This window comes from Chrysochloris asiatica, unplaced genomic scaffold (genome assembly GCF_000296735.1).
Source record: "Chrysochloris asiatica unplaced genomic scaffold, ChrAsi1.0 scaffold00056, whole genome shotgun sequence".
Classification (NCBI taxonomy): domain Eukaryota; kingdom Metazoa; phylum Chordata; class Mammalia; order Afrosoricida; family Chrysochloridae; genus Chrysochloris; species Chrysochloris asiatica.
The window spans coordinates 2,667,259-2,682,319 of record NW_006408574.1 but is presented as its reverse complement, the minus strand read 5'-3'; the positions used below and the strand labels follow the sequence as shown (position 1 = coordinate 2,682,319).

General features: G+C 52.6%; 2 protein-coding genes across 2 annotated transcripts in view; one reads left to right on the top strand and one right to left on the bottom strand.

Annotated features, from left to right (window-relative positions):
- The first annotated feature begins 2,283 nt into the window (after nucleotides 1-2,283).
- PPP1R26 (protein phosphatase 1, regulatory subunit 26) lies at nucleotides 2,284-5,880 on the top strand. Its single transcript, XM_006863819.1, has one exon. The coding sequence runs from the start codon at nucleotides 2,284-2,286 to the stop codon at nucleotides 5,878-5,880; it is 3,597 nt and encodes a 1,198-aa protein (XP_006863881.1).
- An 8,208-nt stretch (nucleotides 5,881-14,088) lies between these two features.
- LOC102836837 (chromosome unknown open reading frame, human C9orf116) overlaps nucleotides 14,089-15,061 on the bottom strand; it is an 11,432-nt gene continuing 10,459 nt past the window's right edge. The window contains exon 3 of the mRNA XM_006863818.1: nucleotides 14,089-14,277. Within this exon, the coding sequence (XP_006863880.1) occupies nucleotides 14,089-14,277 (189 nt within the window). The remainder of the gene's footprint in view (nucleotides 14,278-15,061) is intronic.

Genomic DNA, 15,061 nt, shown 5'->3' with positions numbered 1-15,061 from the left:
CGAGCGGGGAAGGGGGCGCTCGGCGACCGGACGGCGACCCGCCCCTGCGGGGGTCACGGCTGCCTCCGGCGTCCCCACCCCTGTACGCCCTGCGTTCCTCGAAAGCCAGCGTGGCCGGGCGGGCGGGGTGCCCCGGGGCCGTCCAGGTGAGGCGCAGGTGAGGCCCGTGGGGCGCTAGCTTCCGGCCGGGCCTGAGCGACCGCTGCTGGGGAGAAAAAAACCCAGGCCCTGGTCCGACCTCCGCGGTGCGGCACCTTCCCTGCGCCTGGCCGAGCTTCCGGGAGGGTCATGGGGCTTCCCTGCCAGGCCTCTGGGCCACGGATCCCCGAAAATTCCCTTGAGGGTGTACCCTGCTCGGAGACCTGTCCATCCCCTCCCAGCGGGGGCTGTCTGCACTGGCCTCGCTGAGAACTGGGTGCTGTTGTAGGCGGCTGGACCCCTGCCTGGGTGCAGGGAGCATCTGGGGTGAACACCCCTGCCTTGCACAGTCGAATGTGGTGGTCTGTGTGAAAGAGCAAGGCAGGGTCAGCCATGAGGGTTTTATAGGCGCGGGCTACCCCACTGTATCTTTTGGCGGTGGAGACCTTGTTTTGAGATAAAATTTCAGCTTCTTAAGGGTCTTGTAGGCGACCAGAGCGGACCGCCCCCTACACCCCGTTGCCATCCCCTCCATCTCCTCGTTGACTACCTCCTTCTCCCCTGTGTGACTGGTCTCCTCCTCCTGGGAAGTCAGGCCCAGCGGAGGACTGCTGTTTGTGGAAAGGTTGGGGTGCCCCTGTTTTGGTAGCCTCATTGTTACAATGATAAAGTTTAAACTTGGGTTTTCTCACTGCAGGAGGCTGGTGTCAGCTGAGATGCCAGATGCCCGCCACACTGGCACCACACAGCTTTGGGGCACCGGTACTGGGTGTCCCCGATTCGGGGTGCAGATGGCAGTCTGACAGAATCGGACCCCTTGCTGCATCTCACCGTTTGCTCCAAGCGCAGTGTAGGGGAGTTTTCCAGAAGGACTCAGCAAATGTCACCTCTGATTGTTCCCTTCAGCCTTCAACTAGGTAATTTGACAACTCAGAAGTTGGTCACTAGATCTACCAACATTTAACAGCTAAGCACAACAGTGCATGGCGACAAGAGTATTTAAACCCCCTCCCCAACTTTGTTCTACCTTCACCTCCAGCGCTTGTGAAAATCACTGTCATTCATGGTAACTCCATGTGCCTCAGAGAAGAGCTGAACTTCTTGGAGTTTTCAGGAGCTGTTTTTCTAGAAGTAAATTGCCAGCCTCTCCTGCCAAGGCATCTCTGGGTGTACTCTAGACTCCTTCCTTTTGGTACACAGCCGAGTGCATTAACCGTGTGCACTAACCAATGATGACTCCTAGCTTTGCTACCTAGTAAAATTCTCAGTTGTCACGCATGTCTGTTTCTAAAGTGGCATAGTTGTTTACCAGCTGTCAGCCTGTCATACTGTGTTTGCTTCCTTGTTGTTGTGATGCTGAAAGCTATGCCACTGATAAGGCAAATACAGCAGGGTCACTCGAGGTGGACAGGTTTCAGCTGAGCCTCCAGACTAAAGCAGACTAGGAAGAAGGACTGGCAGTCTACTTCAAAAAAACTGCCCAGTGAAAACCTTATGCATAGCAGCAAAACATTGTCCGACAGAGTTCTAGAAATGAGCAAACATGGCGGTGATGTGAGGATGATGCACGATGGGGCAGTATTTGGTTCTGTTCTGGGGTCACTAAGAGTCGGAACCAATCTGATGGCACCTAACGGCAACACTAGCTGCTATTAACACCATTTAGACTCTTCAAGACTCACACAAATGTTTACTGTCACGTCTCTTGTTCGGTGGAGGTCATTTACGTACACCCACAGCCAGGCAGTGTGCCTCTCCAGGGTCTCCCTAAATGTGGGGTGTCTGAACATACCCCACGCGACAGTGACAGGGCTGTGAGCTGTTGAATGAGTTGACAGTAAGTGAATGCAGTGAAATGTATTTGTTCTCAAGTTCAGCTCTTCCAAAAGTTCATTGGCACCCTTACATTTGTGATAGTCTTTGCCCCAAAACAATGCCTTCACATACTTTCAGCCTCTGGATTAGAGAATTAGAAATCTCTCTTTTGAATCTGGGCAGCCAGAAATCTTTAAGGAAACAGCTGTGTCTTTGCTGCCACTTAAAACATGATGCGTCTTACCCATATCGTCTTCTCTCTTCCCAGGATGTTAACGAGGACAGGAACGTGACCACACACCCTCTCTGCGTGCCCGCCCGCCCGCTAGGATGTTCCTCATGAACGTACCTCCTGTGGTTGCTCTCCAGTCAAAATGGGAGGCCTTCGGCCCCTCGGGAAGCTGTAGGTTTCCCGGGTGCTTCTCAGAGGACACGGAGGGGGTGGCGAGGGCAGCGGTCAGCACCAAAGTGCAGATGGTCATCAGCACGCTACGGAAAGACGGGGCCACCTTGGGCATGAGCGATGAGCACGCTGCACACAGAAGCCACCGCGGGGAGCCATACCGCAATGCCAGGCTCACTGGCAACCCGGCCGTGCCCACCACCTGCACGCTCGCCACTGACTTCAACTCCAGGGAGCAGGGGGCGGCGGTGGACTTTGGCCCCCTGGTGCTAGATTCAGACAGCGATGACTCCGTGGACCGCGACATCGAAGAAGCCATTCAGGAGTACCTCAAGGCCAAGAGCGGCAGTGTCCAGCCTGTGTCGGGCGGGGCCCGGCCTACAGTGGCTGCAGAAACAAGCAGCCAATGCAAGCTGGACCCACTCCACAGCAATGCCACTACCGCCCTGTGTCCCACAGCCAAACCTGGGGCCGTTCCCACAGTGGCAGGAGGTGTCTCTGGTAGCCCCCCAGGGGCTGGCGACAACCGGGGTCCTCCCTCCCCGGTGAGTGTGAGCAGTGACGACTCTTTTGAGCAGAGCATACGGGCAGAGATAGAACAGTTTCTGAATGAAAAGAAGCAACATAAGATTCCAAAGGGTAACGTTCCTGTGGTGAAAAAGCCAGAACCAGGTGAGGTCCCAGCAAGGCCGCTGTGTCGTTCCAGCAAAGAGCCACTCGTGAGGGCGCATCGCCAGGATGCGCTGGGCGCAGGCAAAGAGTTTGTCTTCCGCAAACAGAAGCCGGCAGTGCAGCCTCGGGGCCCCAAGGGTAAAGTCACTGCGGAGGCCGAAGCCGGCCCCAAGGTTGCCGCTTGCCGCCCTCTGGACACAACTCAGAACAAAGGAGGCACTAAGCGGAGCGCTGGTGCCGGCAAGAGGGGGAAGCGGGCCAAGAGCGCCGCCCTGGTGCCCACAGCCTCGGACTCCAGCAGCGATGATGGCATCGAGGAAGCCATTCAGCAGTACCAGCTGGAGAAAAGCCGCAAGGAGACCAGTGGGGATACGCCTCTGAGAGCTCCGCCCAGAGATGAGAAGGGGCCAGCCCCACCTGCCAACAGCACATGCGCCTCTACCAAACCCGTCCTGTCGGAAACCTTGCGGAAAACTCCGAGCAGGAAGAAGCCAGCAACCACCAAGGCCGCGGAGGTCAGCCCGGTTGCCCTCGACTCCAGCAGGCCCCCGAAGGGAACCAAAACTACTCCGCCAACAGGATGTACGGCCACCAAGGGCGAGCACGTAGATCAGACCCCTTGCCGGGCAGACACGTCAGCAGAGCTGATGTGCGCCGAGGCCATCCTGGACATTTCCAAAACCATCCTTCCAGTCCCACGCACAAGCTCGCTTTTGTACACCCCTGGTGGGCCTTCCCGCTCCGACGGCGATGGCAGCTCTGTGGACAGTGACGACAGCATCGAGCAGGAGATTCGAACATTCTTGGCCCTTAAGGCGCAGTCGGGGAGCTTGCTGGCCCGAGCCGAGAGCTGCCCGCCGCCCGCCTGGAGCCCACGGTCATCACCTGGACCCAATGGCCCGGTCAGTGGCCCCAAGGCCCTGCTCTCAAAGCCACAGGATGCGCCCCTGAACTGCAAAAGGAAACGTCGTGGAGGCGCCAGCACGTCTGCCAAACCATTGGTGCTGAAGAGGAGTAAGGAAGTGATGAAGGACTCCCCGGAAGCTGAGCACACCCTCGATGGGCGGGATGTGCCGAGCCCAGGGAAAGCCAGCGAGGCCCCAGCCAGGGAGGTGGCCTCGGAGACTGGGAACCAGCCTCTCCCATCCAAGACAGCCGAGCTTGAACTCATCAACCCAGACGTGAGAGGCGGCACGTGGCTTGGCTACAGCCAGGCAAATGAGGCAAGGGGTGTGGAGGAGAAGGGAAGCTCCGAAGACCACGACAAGAGCAGCTCTCTGGACAGTGACGAGGACCTGGACACAGCCATCAAAGACCTGCTCAGGTCCAAGCGCAGGTTCAAGCGGAGGAGCAGGGAGCCTCGAGTGCCAGCAGGCAAGAAGCGAGTGCGCTTCAGCACCACCGAGACGCAGTGTCTGGAGACGCTGGGTGACCGCCAGAAACACTGGACAGACAGGAGCCCTTGTTTGCTGAAAAGCTGTCTCTTAAAGCCCAAAAAGGACAGCCGGGAGGCCACGACCAGGAGACTCGGCTGTGTGGCAGAGATGGCCCCGGTGGACAGCTGCGGGGACGTGCCCGCTGCATTCGAGCCTAGGAACCAAGTCCCAGAGGGCAGTCTATTCTCGAACACGAGGGAGGTCCAGAAGAAGGAAACGGAGGTCTCTGTGTCTGATGACAGCAGCTCCGTGGACAGCGATGACAGCATCGAGCTGGAGATCCGCAAGTTTCTGGCTGAGAAGGCCAAAGAGTCTGTGAACTGCGTAGGCAGTCACGCCAGCGGCCCCCTCACTCTCGGGCCAGAGGGTCTTCCCAGGCCAGAGACCCTGGGCAGAAAGGAGCTGGCACCAGCCCTGTGCACATGGAGCCAGCGGAGCCGAGAGGCCACCCTGCTGGCCGAGGAGCCAAAGAGTGCAGAGAGAGCCACTGGAGCGCCGAGCTCTGCCAGGTTCTTTAGCCAGGGTGCCAAAGGTCTCCCCACTGCCCCGGGCAGGTGTGAGCCGGCACCACCCAAGAGCGCCAGTGTGACTTTCTCAGCCAAAGGGTCCCCTGCAGGCAGAAGAACCGCTTCTACCAGCAGAGATGTGAATCCCAGAGGGACTGAGCCCGAAGCAGCGGAAAGGGCTTTCGGGCAGCTGCCCAGTGGTGCCAAAGCCAGCCTGGAGGCAGAGAGCACTAGTGCCTTCCAGATGAACCACCAGAGCCTCAGCTCACTGACTCCGGGCCCTGGGGAGGACAGGGAGAACCGCGTACTCCTCTGTGGCCGGCCTCAGGCCGCACTCGTCAGCCCGTGGACTGACTTCACCCAGCAGGGCAGGCCCCAGAGCCCATGGCCGCTGCACCCAGCTGCAGCCTGGAAAGGGGGCCTGGGAGCCGAGAGGGACTGCGGCACAGAGGGGCCCACCAAGTGCTCACCTGGCCCGGCGCTGGACCCCAAGAAGAGCCTGCCCTTTGCCGGCTTTTCCCCACTGCTGTCCACTCAGCTGTTCCATTTTGGGAAGAGCGTTTCCTGGGGCAGCAAGCAGGCTAGCCTGTTCAGCTCTCACCTGGGCCTGCCGCTGCAGGGACCCTCCTTCTCCACTTTCCGGGGGGTCCCACTGGGCCCCAGCCCCATGTTCGGAAGCTCCCACCTGCTGGTGAAGAAGGAAGGTGGGCAGTGGTTGAGCAGGAAGACCCCGGACAGAAGGACCTCAGGGTCAGAAGAGAACATTCTAGACCTGAGGTATAGGCGCAGGCCCATGCAGAGAGATGAGGATGATCAGGAGATGCTGGGCAGCGACGTCAGTGAGCTCAGCGACACCTCCGTGGAGGACGGTGCTGGCGGTGGGGTGAAAGGCAGCATTCTCCAGCTGTGAGTACACGACCACATCTGGGTATCTGTGGGTACCTGCACGCCTGTGGTTCCCACGGAAAACCCAGGCTCCATCGAGGGACGCTAACTCGGAACCATGTTTTTATTTAAGGGGTTTTATAGCTTTTTGTAAATTACTGAAATGTGTTGTTAAAAAAAAAAAAAACTATTTTTGGAAAACACAGTCGCTGGGTTTTGCGGGATACTCCCCATGGCACAAGTCTCAGATCAGCCAGCACTGGTTCCCACGGCCGCAGCCAGGCTTGGAGATGAAGACTAGCCAGTGAGAAGGACCTTGGATGCCCAAGGCTCCAACCTTCCCAATTCTCTCCCAAGGATCCCCAGGGTAACCCCCACCCTGAGATCTCTGCTGGTTTGCTCACAGGCCAGCACTTCTTAGAGGACTGCCCTCCCCACCCCCAGTCCTAGGAGACCGGAGCACATCCCCGGAAAACCACAGGCAGAGCCTCAAACGGGAAAAGGGTTTCCAAGCACAAAGGTGTCACCCAGATGATGGGTCTGTCCTGCTGCCTGGAGGGACCCGGGGCTCGTACTTCTGAAGCTGTGTGGTCTCCTGTCTAATCTTGGCCAGTTACTAGATGGTTGTACAGTGGAAATAAACTTCTTTTTATATGGGATCAGCTGGTGCTCATTCCCCATCATTGTACTAAAAGGTAATAGGCAAACATGTACGTTCTGAGTGTCTTCTCTAGAAGTGTGCAACCGAGTAAGCTGAGCTCTGTTACGAATTTGCTTTCCAAGTATGAGCCCCATGCAGCTGAGCATTAACAATGCACCATTCCCGAGCCTTCCTCAAGGTCCCCCCAAGTCTCCTCGCCCCTCAGGACCTGGAGTCTAGTCAAGGTGTATCCACACAACAAACGCTCAGGGCTCTTGGGGGACAAAGGGACAGTTTCTCGGGTGGCCTCTGGCCCTTCCCTCTGCTGGGATCAGTGGGTGTTGAAATGCAGGTGGCTACCTTGCAGTGCAGGAGAAAAGAGCCTTGGGCGCTGAGGTACCCATGGTGCCCGGGGGCTACTCCGAAGAAAGCAGGTGTGTCACACGGTGCTGGACACAAACCCACAAATGCCCAGTGCTATAGTTTCGTGGGAGCTTGGTGGGTATCCTAACACTCAGAGCATGTTAGCCATGACTCATTGTGAAGTCAGCCGTGACAAGCAGGCTCAGGCCATTCTCCTGCTACTGTGCATCCGGCGTCCTCCTGGTCACTTACATGAGGCACCACTCAGGCGCTTCCAGGGAAAACAAGTCCACGGAGCCATCCTTTAGACTTGAGTTCATTGTTTTAAGAGGTGTGCTTGTGACGCTCAGACACAAAACCCAGCCTGTTAGGTGTGTAGAGCTGTGCTTGAATACGAGGAAACCAGGCCTGCTCCGGAACCAGTCTGTTAAGCCTGTCCTTGGGCGGGCATGGACCCACAGGGGCTACCTGCTCCCAATGTCTGTCGGCACCACCTGCTCCCACGTCCTGTTGGGACAGGCCCTTCTGTGGCACCCTCACACCTACACTCATGGCCAACTCCCGGGGTCGCTCAGGTGTGTCTCAAACTGGGAGCTCCCTGCAACCTTGGTTCTCTGGTTGCTAGGTGTTCCTAGTGCTGTGGGTTATAGAGTGGGCTGCTCAGGTAGTGTAGTGGTTAAGAATCAGACTGCGAACTTCAGGGTCAGCAGTTCGAAACTATCAGCTGCTCCGCAGGAGAAAGACAAGGCTTTCTGCTCCCGTAAAGATTTACAGCCTCAGAAACCCTGTACAGGGTCACTATGAGTCAGAACTGACTCCACAGCACATAACAACTGAAAGATCAGGGGTTCAAGCCCACCAGATGCACTGCTGGAAAAAGTTGTAGCAATCTGCTTCCTTCAGGAGGGCAGCCTTGGAAACCCTGCAGGGCCACTCTCTGCCCACAGGGTCACTGTGAGTCAGAACTGACTTAGTGCCAGTAGGCGTGGGTCACCCTCCTCTCTTCCCCCTTTCAGCCCCGGTTCGGGAGCTTTACGGGTCAGATGGAAGGGTGATTTGCTTGGCAGGTCCCGTTTTCACAGTGTGTCCTGGCGTGGCCCACACGTCACACTGGATGATAGGGCACAAGTCACCCAACAGTCCTGAATGGACAGGCAGGAATGCCCTAGGAACCTTGGTATGAAGGCCCCCCGCTCTACAGGAGACCCTGGGTGTGCACCCAGATGGTAAAGTTGTGGGGTGTAGCCAGTGGGCCACTGAACCAAGCACTTTGAAAGCAACGTCTCTTACCCCAGTAGATGGGGAGTGGGTAGCAGCTCATGCCTGGGCTTGAGGGTTCATGTCATGCCAAGTGGTAGTGGGGAGACCTGATTTGAGAAGCATCTAGTGCTCCAAGGCAAGCCGTCTGGGGGTATTGGTGTCTGTGCAAACGGATCCCTTTCCTGGAAGAACGGGTCTTCCAACAGTCCCAGAGCAATGTCCTCATGCTTGCGGAAGCTAGGCATTCATTGATGAGGAAGACTAGAGAAAAGTTGATGCATTTGGTTGATGGTGTTGGCAAAGAACATTAATATATCACAGACCATCAGAAGGATAAACAAATCTGTCTTGGAAGAACTACAGCCAGAGTGCCCCTTCGAGGCAAGGCTGACCTGTTCTCAGGAGGGACATGTCCCTGGAGAAGGACACCATGCTTGGTAATGTGGAGGGTCAGTGAAAAAGGACAAGACCCTCAATGAGATGGACGAGTTCAAACCCAGATAGTGAGGACGGAGCGGAATCGGGCTGTTTTGTTCTGTTGCCCATGGAGTCACTGAGTTGGGACAATAGCAGCAGGGCAGTGGGGTGCAGGGGGGGGAGAGGAAGAACTCCCAGTGGTCGACAGCACATGCCTCACCCCCATCTCTGCACAGGGACAGAGACAACTCTGCATTTGAACTGCCAGGATTTTCTAAGATATCCTAGACTGCTAGCCACAAGGCCAGTGGTTCAAGCCCACCAGCTGCTCTTTGAAAGATGAGACCGTCTGCTCCCATCAAGATTTCATCTCGGCCCACCCCCTCGGTACACAGGGTAGACAGGGAAGGGCACCTTGGACACTGGCTACCCAAAATGGGGGAGCTACAAAGGCAAGAAGTGACTGGCTTACACGCTTTCAAGAGGGAGCCTAGATCCAGAGGGCACGGAGGAAGGAAGAATCTCCACTGAGTAGTATCCAATCTGTCTAGGCGGGGCTCATGAAAGGAGATGGGGATAAGACTCTTAGGGTTCAATAGTGAATAACTGCTATCAGGACTGACTGTGAGGGTTGGAAATGTAAAGGTAGATGCTTTTAACAAAAGGGAGTGATCAGCTTTGCAGTCCAGGAGCGGAGGTCCCTGGGACCATCAAGAGAGAAGAGTGGAGTGCAGGACCCTACCCAGAGAAGCAATGACGTGGAGAGATGGAGTGGCTGGGGACTCTAGACCCAGAGAGAGAGAAGGGCTATGTGCTGATGACCAGGGGGCAGGCTTGCAGGATATACCCTTTGGTTGGTTGATGATACATGGTGGGGATTGTAACCATGTCAATGAAACAATATACGATAGGATGAATGTAAAGCTAATGTTCTCCCATGTAAACTATCACATAATTCACAATGAAACACTTTTAAAAATAAAAGATTTCATCTCAGAAACCCTAAACAGGGTCACTGTGAATCAGAATCGCTCGATGGCAGTGAGTTCGGTTTTGGGTAAAACCCTTTATCCTCGTCTATTGTATAAGGATCTCTGGTAGTGTAGTGGTTACAAATGGGCTGTGAACCTCAAGGTCAGCAGTTCAAAACTACCAGCTGCTCTGCGGGAGAAAGATGAGGCTTTCTGCTCCTGTAAAGATTTATAGCCTTGGAAACCCTATGCAGGGTCGCTATGAGTCAGAACCAACTCCATGGCACACCACCACCATTGTAATTCAAAGTTAAAAGTTTCTTGGAGGAAAAAAATACATAGGCAATATGCTTTGAGAGTCAGAAGTTAACTGGTTTAAACCAGCTCAAAGGTTCAATTAAGGGATCCTGGTGTGGCGCTATAAGATAAGCACTGGACTGCTAACCACAAAGCCAGTAGTTCAAACCCACCAGCCACTCCTCAGAAACCCTATACAGTGTTACAATGAATCAGAACCGACTCCACGGCACTTAATAACAGTAACGTGATATGAGAGGACTGGACTGCTGACCACAAGGTCGGCAAATCAGACTCACCAGCCCCTCTCGGAAACCCTACACAGGGTCACAGTGAGTGGAAACCAACTCAACAGCATACAACAAAACCACAACAAAGGGATACGAAGCTGTGTTGTTAAAATTTGGATTGCAGAGAAGAATCAAAGGGCCACATGAAGCAAAGACCTAGTTAGTGCTCAAAGAAAGACGTTCCTAAGAATTCCGAGATCCTCTTTGTTTTCAATACATGGCTGTTGCTGGTCTAGGGCGCCTTTTGTGTTGGCGTTCTGATTGAATTTGAGGTTTTGAGTGAATAGAAGGGTGGCTTGATGCTGTCGTCGTCTCGTGTGCAGCCACCCTTTGTGGATGCATAAACCACAAAACAGAAAACATATTCTTCCTGGTGTCAATTAAATCAGTGGATCGAAACCCTTCCCCTCCTTCCCCAACTCAAAGATTTTAGTTTGAAAATGAGTTTAAAAAGACGAAGTTCTGGCCATTTATAATCACTGAAGTTCCTGTGTGACTTATACAAACAAACAGAAACTTAGGGTCCTGTCTCCAACACTGAGGACCTCCCACCTTCCAGGACACCCCCAGGGTGGGTCCGGCCCAGGAACTGCCAGGCATGGCAGTCCATCAGCCCCTTCTAGCCCCTATCAACTGGACAAGACCAACTGACCTGACTCAGCTGTGAGGAACAGGTAAGGGGCCCGTGCCCAGCCCAAACCCAAAACCAAACCACTGTTGTCAAGCCAATTCTGCCTGAGAGTGACCCTGCAGGACAGAGTGGACTTGACCCATAGGGTGTCCAAGACCGTCAGGAAGCTTCATCTTTCCTCTGCAGAGCAACTGCTGGGTTTGAACCACCGGCCTTTCTGTTAGCAGCCCAACACTTAACCCACTGCACCACCAGGGATGGCCCCAGCCACCTGGAGCTCACATGGCAGGTACCCTGACTGAGTTTTCTGGAAGATGGGCATGGATATTCTATCTCATTTATTCCTGTTTCCATCTTTCCAAACTGAACAGAGTCTAACTTGACATTAACCCATGAGTCTCCATGAGAGACGATCAGTAAAGCAGTTCTGTGCTTCTGATACCAGCGTTACCTTCCTGTCTGTCTGCCTAAGTTGGCTCAGTTGATAGTCTCAGTCCAAGCCTCCATGTTGCCCAGTTAGGGTTTGTCCGGTTTCCGGTGGTGAAACTTCCGGGGGTTTGCTGAGCTTAGGTAAAGCTGTCTTGCCTAAAGCCCTAGGATCAGGGAAAAGTTCCTTTTACTGGTGGCTTTACTGTACCCCGATTTCTCACCCACTTTTCGGACTCCGATGTTGAGCAAGGAATCTGTTCATTTCTGCTTGTTTAGAGAACTTGACTAATAAGACACCTGTTTCTGTATTTTAGTAAAGGCTAACAGGTTATCAGCACCTGTAATTTCTAACGAAAGAACATAAAAATGTGTTTTCAGCATGGTGTCTGGGTCCCCATTGGTTTTCCAAGAGAAAGACAGTGCATAGGCCCCACAGTCTGTTTGTTAATTGTTTTTTTTTTTTTAATTAAGCCTGTTGATTTTTCTCTGGAAAGGATTTCTGTTCCTTTTTGAACGTTAAAAATGTTGCCAAAATGTTTCCTTTTGCTATTCTTTTTTTTAATTTACAATGAAGGAACCACCAAGTCATAGTACCTAATTTCTCCCAAATTTCAGTAGTGAATAAGATGCCCTTTGATAGAGATCTATATAAACAAGACACCATGGTTTTTAAAACGTAATGCCAACTCTCTGCTTTCTCGAATGGTCCAGATTTCCTGTAATAAACCTTTGTTGCTGTGGTATATGAAGGAAGACAGTCTGTGACTGAAAAGTAGATCCTGTCATCATTTTAGGTGTTTTCCATCTTACTGTTGTTATTATGTACTGTCAACACCGGCTTACAACGGCCCTGACACATCTCCATCGTCCTTTGAGCGTGTCTTGACTTATTCACGTTTCCTCGTGTCCTTTTCCCAGTTATAGTTGTTAGGTGCTTTTGAGACAGTTCCAACTCATAGCGACCCCGTGCACAACAGAATGAAACACCGCCTGGTCCTGTGCCAACCTCACAATCATTGCTATACTTGAGCATTGCTGCTGCCCCTGGGGCCTTCCTCTTTTCCCCAGCCTTTCCTTAACTAGCATGATGTCCTTCTCCAGGAATTAGTTACCTCCTGGTAACATGTCCAGAGTAGGGGAGACGAAGTCTTACTGAGGCCTCCCCGGCTCACAGGATTTTTAAGTAGTAATACCCCAAATCCACTGACTAGTTATCCGCAAGGGGCCCTAGAGATGCCATAGGACAAGCACTGGACTTGTAACCATCAAACTCACCAGCCGCTCAGAGGGAAAACAGGGAGAATGTGTGTTTCCATAAACACAGACAGCGTCAGAAACCCCAGACAGGGTCACAGTGTGTCAGAATTGACTCGAAGGGAGTAGTCATTCTTGCTGCATGAAAATACAAGTGGTTCTATGCCTACCTTTTTCTTTTTTTTTTTTAATTTTATCATAAAAGATAAAGGACAGAACCTCCCCACCTCCCGTACCAGTGCTGATACTGAATGGCATTTTGCAGATTTTGCAGCCTGGTTTTGTGTGTGTCTGAAGGGGACTCTTGTAAAAAAGTCCACCCACCTGCACCTCCCAGCAGGGACGCCTCCCCACCTGCTTCAGCGTCTGCCCACGACCCTGCTCTCCTCATCACCTTCCCATTGTGTGTGTGCAGATTTCACCCGGGGGCTTTCTATAACCCAACATGCATATAACTTACCACGCATATAAAGACGGCTCCCAAACAAAGACGGGGGCTGTCTCTGTGTGTTGCTGGCACTCAGCCAGACTTGGACCCCAAGACCACTTCAGCCTCTCTCTTTTTACACATGCCAAAAGAGTGGTGTGGCTGTGGCTTTCATTGAAAAGCACACAATTGGCATCTTCTCCATACAAGAGGGTCAGTCTAAAAGCGTTGTTGCTAGGGTTCCAGTTCATAGGTGCATGGTTTATTCCAAACAAACATGTTTAAACCTGCCCTGGCCATCAAGGGATGGCTGCAGACAAGTTCTGTCACAAACACACTTGTCCCAGTCTCAAATCTAAACCGGCTACCAAGCTGGTCAACTGGACCAGTTAGGTTCCAGTAGAGAGGTCAACTTGGAAGATTATGGCAACTGTTTTGGGGATTGCAAAAGGGTCATCTTGACAGATTTTTCTCCAAGGACATAGGACAATCATGAGACCTTATCAGGAAGAAGTTTGAAGACAAAAAAAAAAAAAAAAAAAAACTGCATCGATGAGAAAAAGAGGAATTTCTCCAATGATACCAATACACCAGCTCCTTCAGGGGAGCGAGGGCTGTTCTAAGAGAGGCTCAGCACCTGCAGCCTTGATAGTTACCCCTTTGGATGTTTCTTGTTCCCAAAACTCAAAGAACATTGAAAAGGAACACGATTTGAGTCCCCTGAGGAAGCCAAACCGATTGTTCGAGTGTGGTGTTAATAAAAGCACACAAATTTCTTTGGGGAAAGATTAATAACAACAAAAGGAATCTGTTCCATGAAGGCAACTCCAACTCATGTGACCTTATGTAGTTCCTGACTGTAAATTTTCAGAGGAGCAGACAGCCTCATCTTTCTCCTGCATAAAAATTGGTAGGTTTGAACCGCCAACCTTGTGGCTAGCAGCCCAGAGATGGAACCATTGCCTTCAGAAGTGTGTAGGGCCAGAAACCATCGCGTCCCAATCTGGTACTTTGGTTTCATAAAGGTCTCTGTGGTTTTGCAGCCACATCCTTTGACTTCCCCTCAAGCACCTTAGAAATAAAGCAAAAGTAGGAATGACAACCCCATTTGCTTACTTCTCTATTGCAGAGAGGAAAATGGGGTGCAGGGAAAGCAATGAGGGCTGGCCCATCACTACTGGACAAGTGGCCAGGCCCAGCAGTGAAAATACTCCAGCTTGCCATCACTGGGGTTAGGAGGGCGTGTCTTGACCCTTAGTGGCAGATGGATGGCTTGTTGACATTGTAGCTGGGGTGGAAGTTGAGGCGGTCATAGGGAGTGATGTAGTTGTCCGGGCCTGTCACAAAGCTCTTCTCCACTCTGACATTTAACGTGTTGTTCTGGTACATACCAAAGGCTGCAAGTTTCCGGGAAAATTTACTTGAGTTAGGATAAAATACTTTCTGGAAGAAAAAAGGAAGATGAAGATTAATGGTGCATGATCATACTCCAACCATCCACCTGTTGGGGATTTTTGGAAGAAAACTTTGGAACAGACATCATGATTAGTAACAGAAAACCCAGGGCTTACCCAAGACCATCCGAGTTTATGTCTGTTGTCTTGGCGTGATAATTTCTGTTGTTGGCTGCTGTCAAGGTGACCCTGACCCCGTGTCACCCCATACACAATGGAAGGAAACACTGCCTGGCCCTGAACCAGCCCCATCATCAGATGCAGACCACTGTGATCACCAGGTCTTTCTTCCTAGTCTCTCAGCATCATAGCAACACACAAGGCTCCATGTGAGGTGCACTGGCCAGGAGCTGAACCTGCATCTCTCCCGTGTGCAGAAGTCGGCTCTACCATGGAGCCACCATAACCTCATCTGTTTTTCAGTATTCCCTTCCACTCTCAGTAACCACCTGGTGGGGGTGGGGGTGGGGGTGGGGGCATGGACACACGCCAGACATGGTTATGAGCACTAACTTCAGGCTCAGGTCTGGAGTGACCCCTACTTCTGTTTCTCCAGCTGTGTGATGCTGGACAAGTCATTGGACCTCCTGGGATTCAGGTTTCTTTTCTGTGGAGTCGACGTGATATCGACCTTCTCTTGACCATGACTGTGTATTAGAATCATTTGTCTTATTGTTAATTACATGCTGCTGAGTCAATTTCAACTCATAGCAACCCTGTGCACAACAGAATGAAACACCGCCCGATCCTGGGCCAACCTCACAGCTGTTGCT

Bases quoted from the DNA above. Each gene is read 5' to 3' on its own strand.
- PPP1R26 (XM_006863819.1), top strand. From the start codon at position 2,284: ATGTTCCTCATGAACGTACCTCCTGTGGTTGCTCTCCAGTCAAAATGG.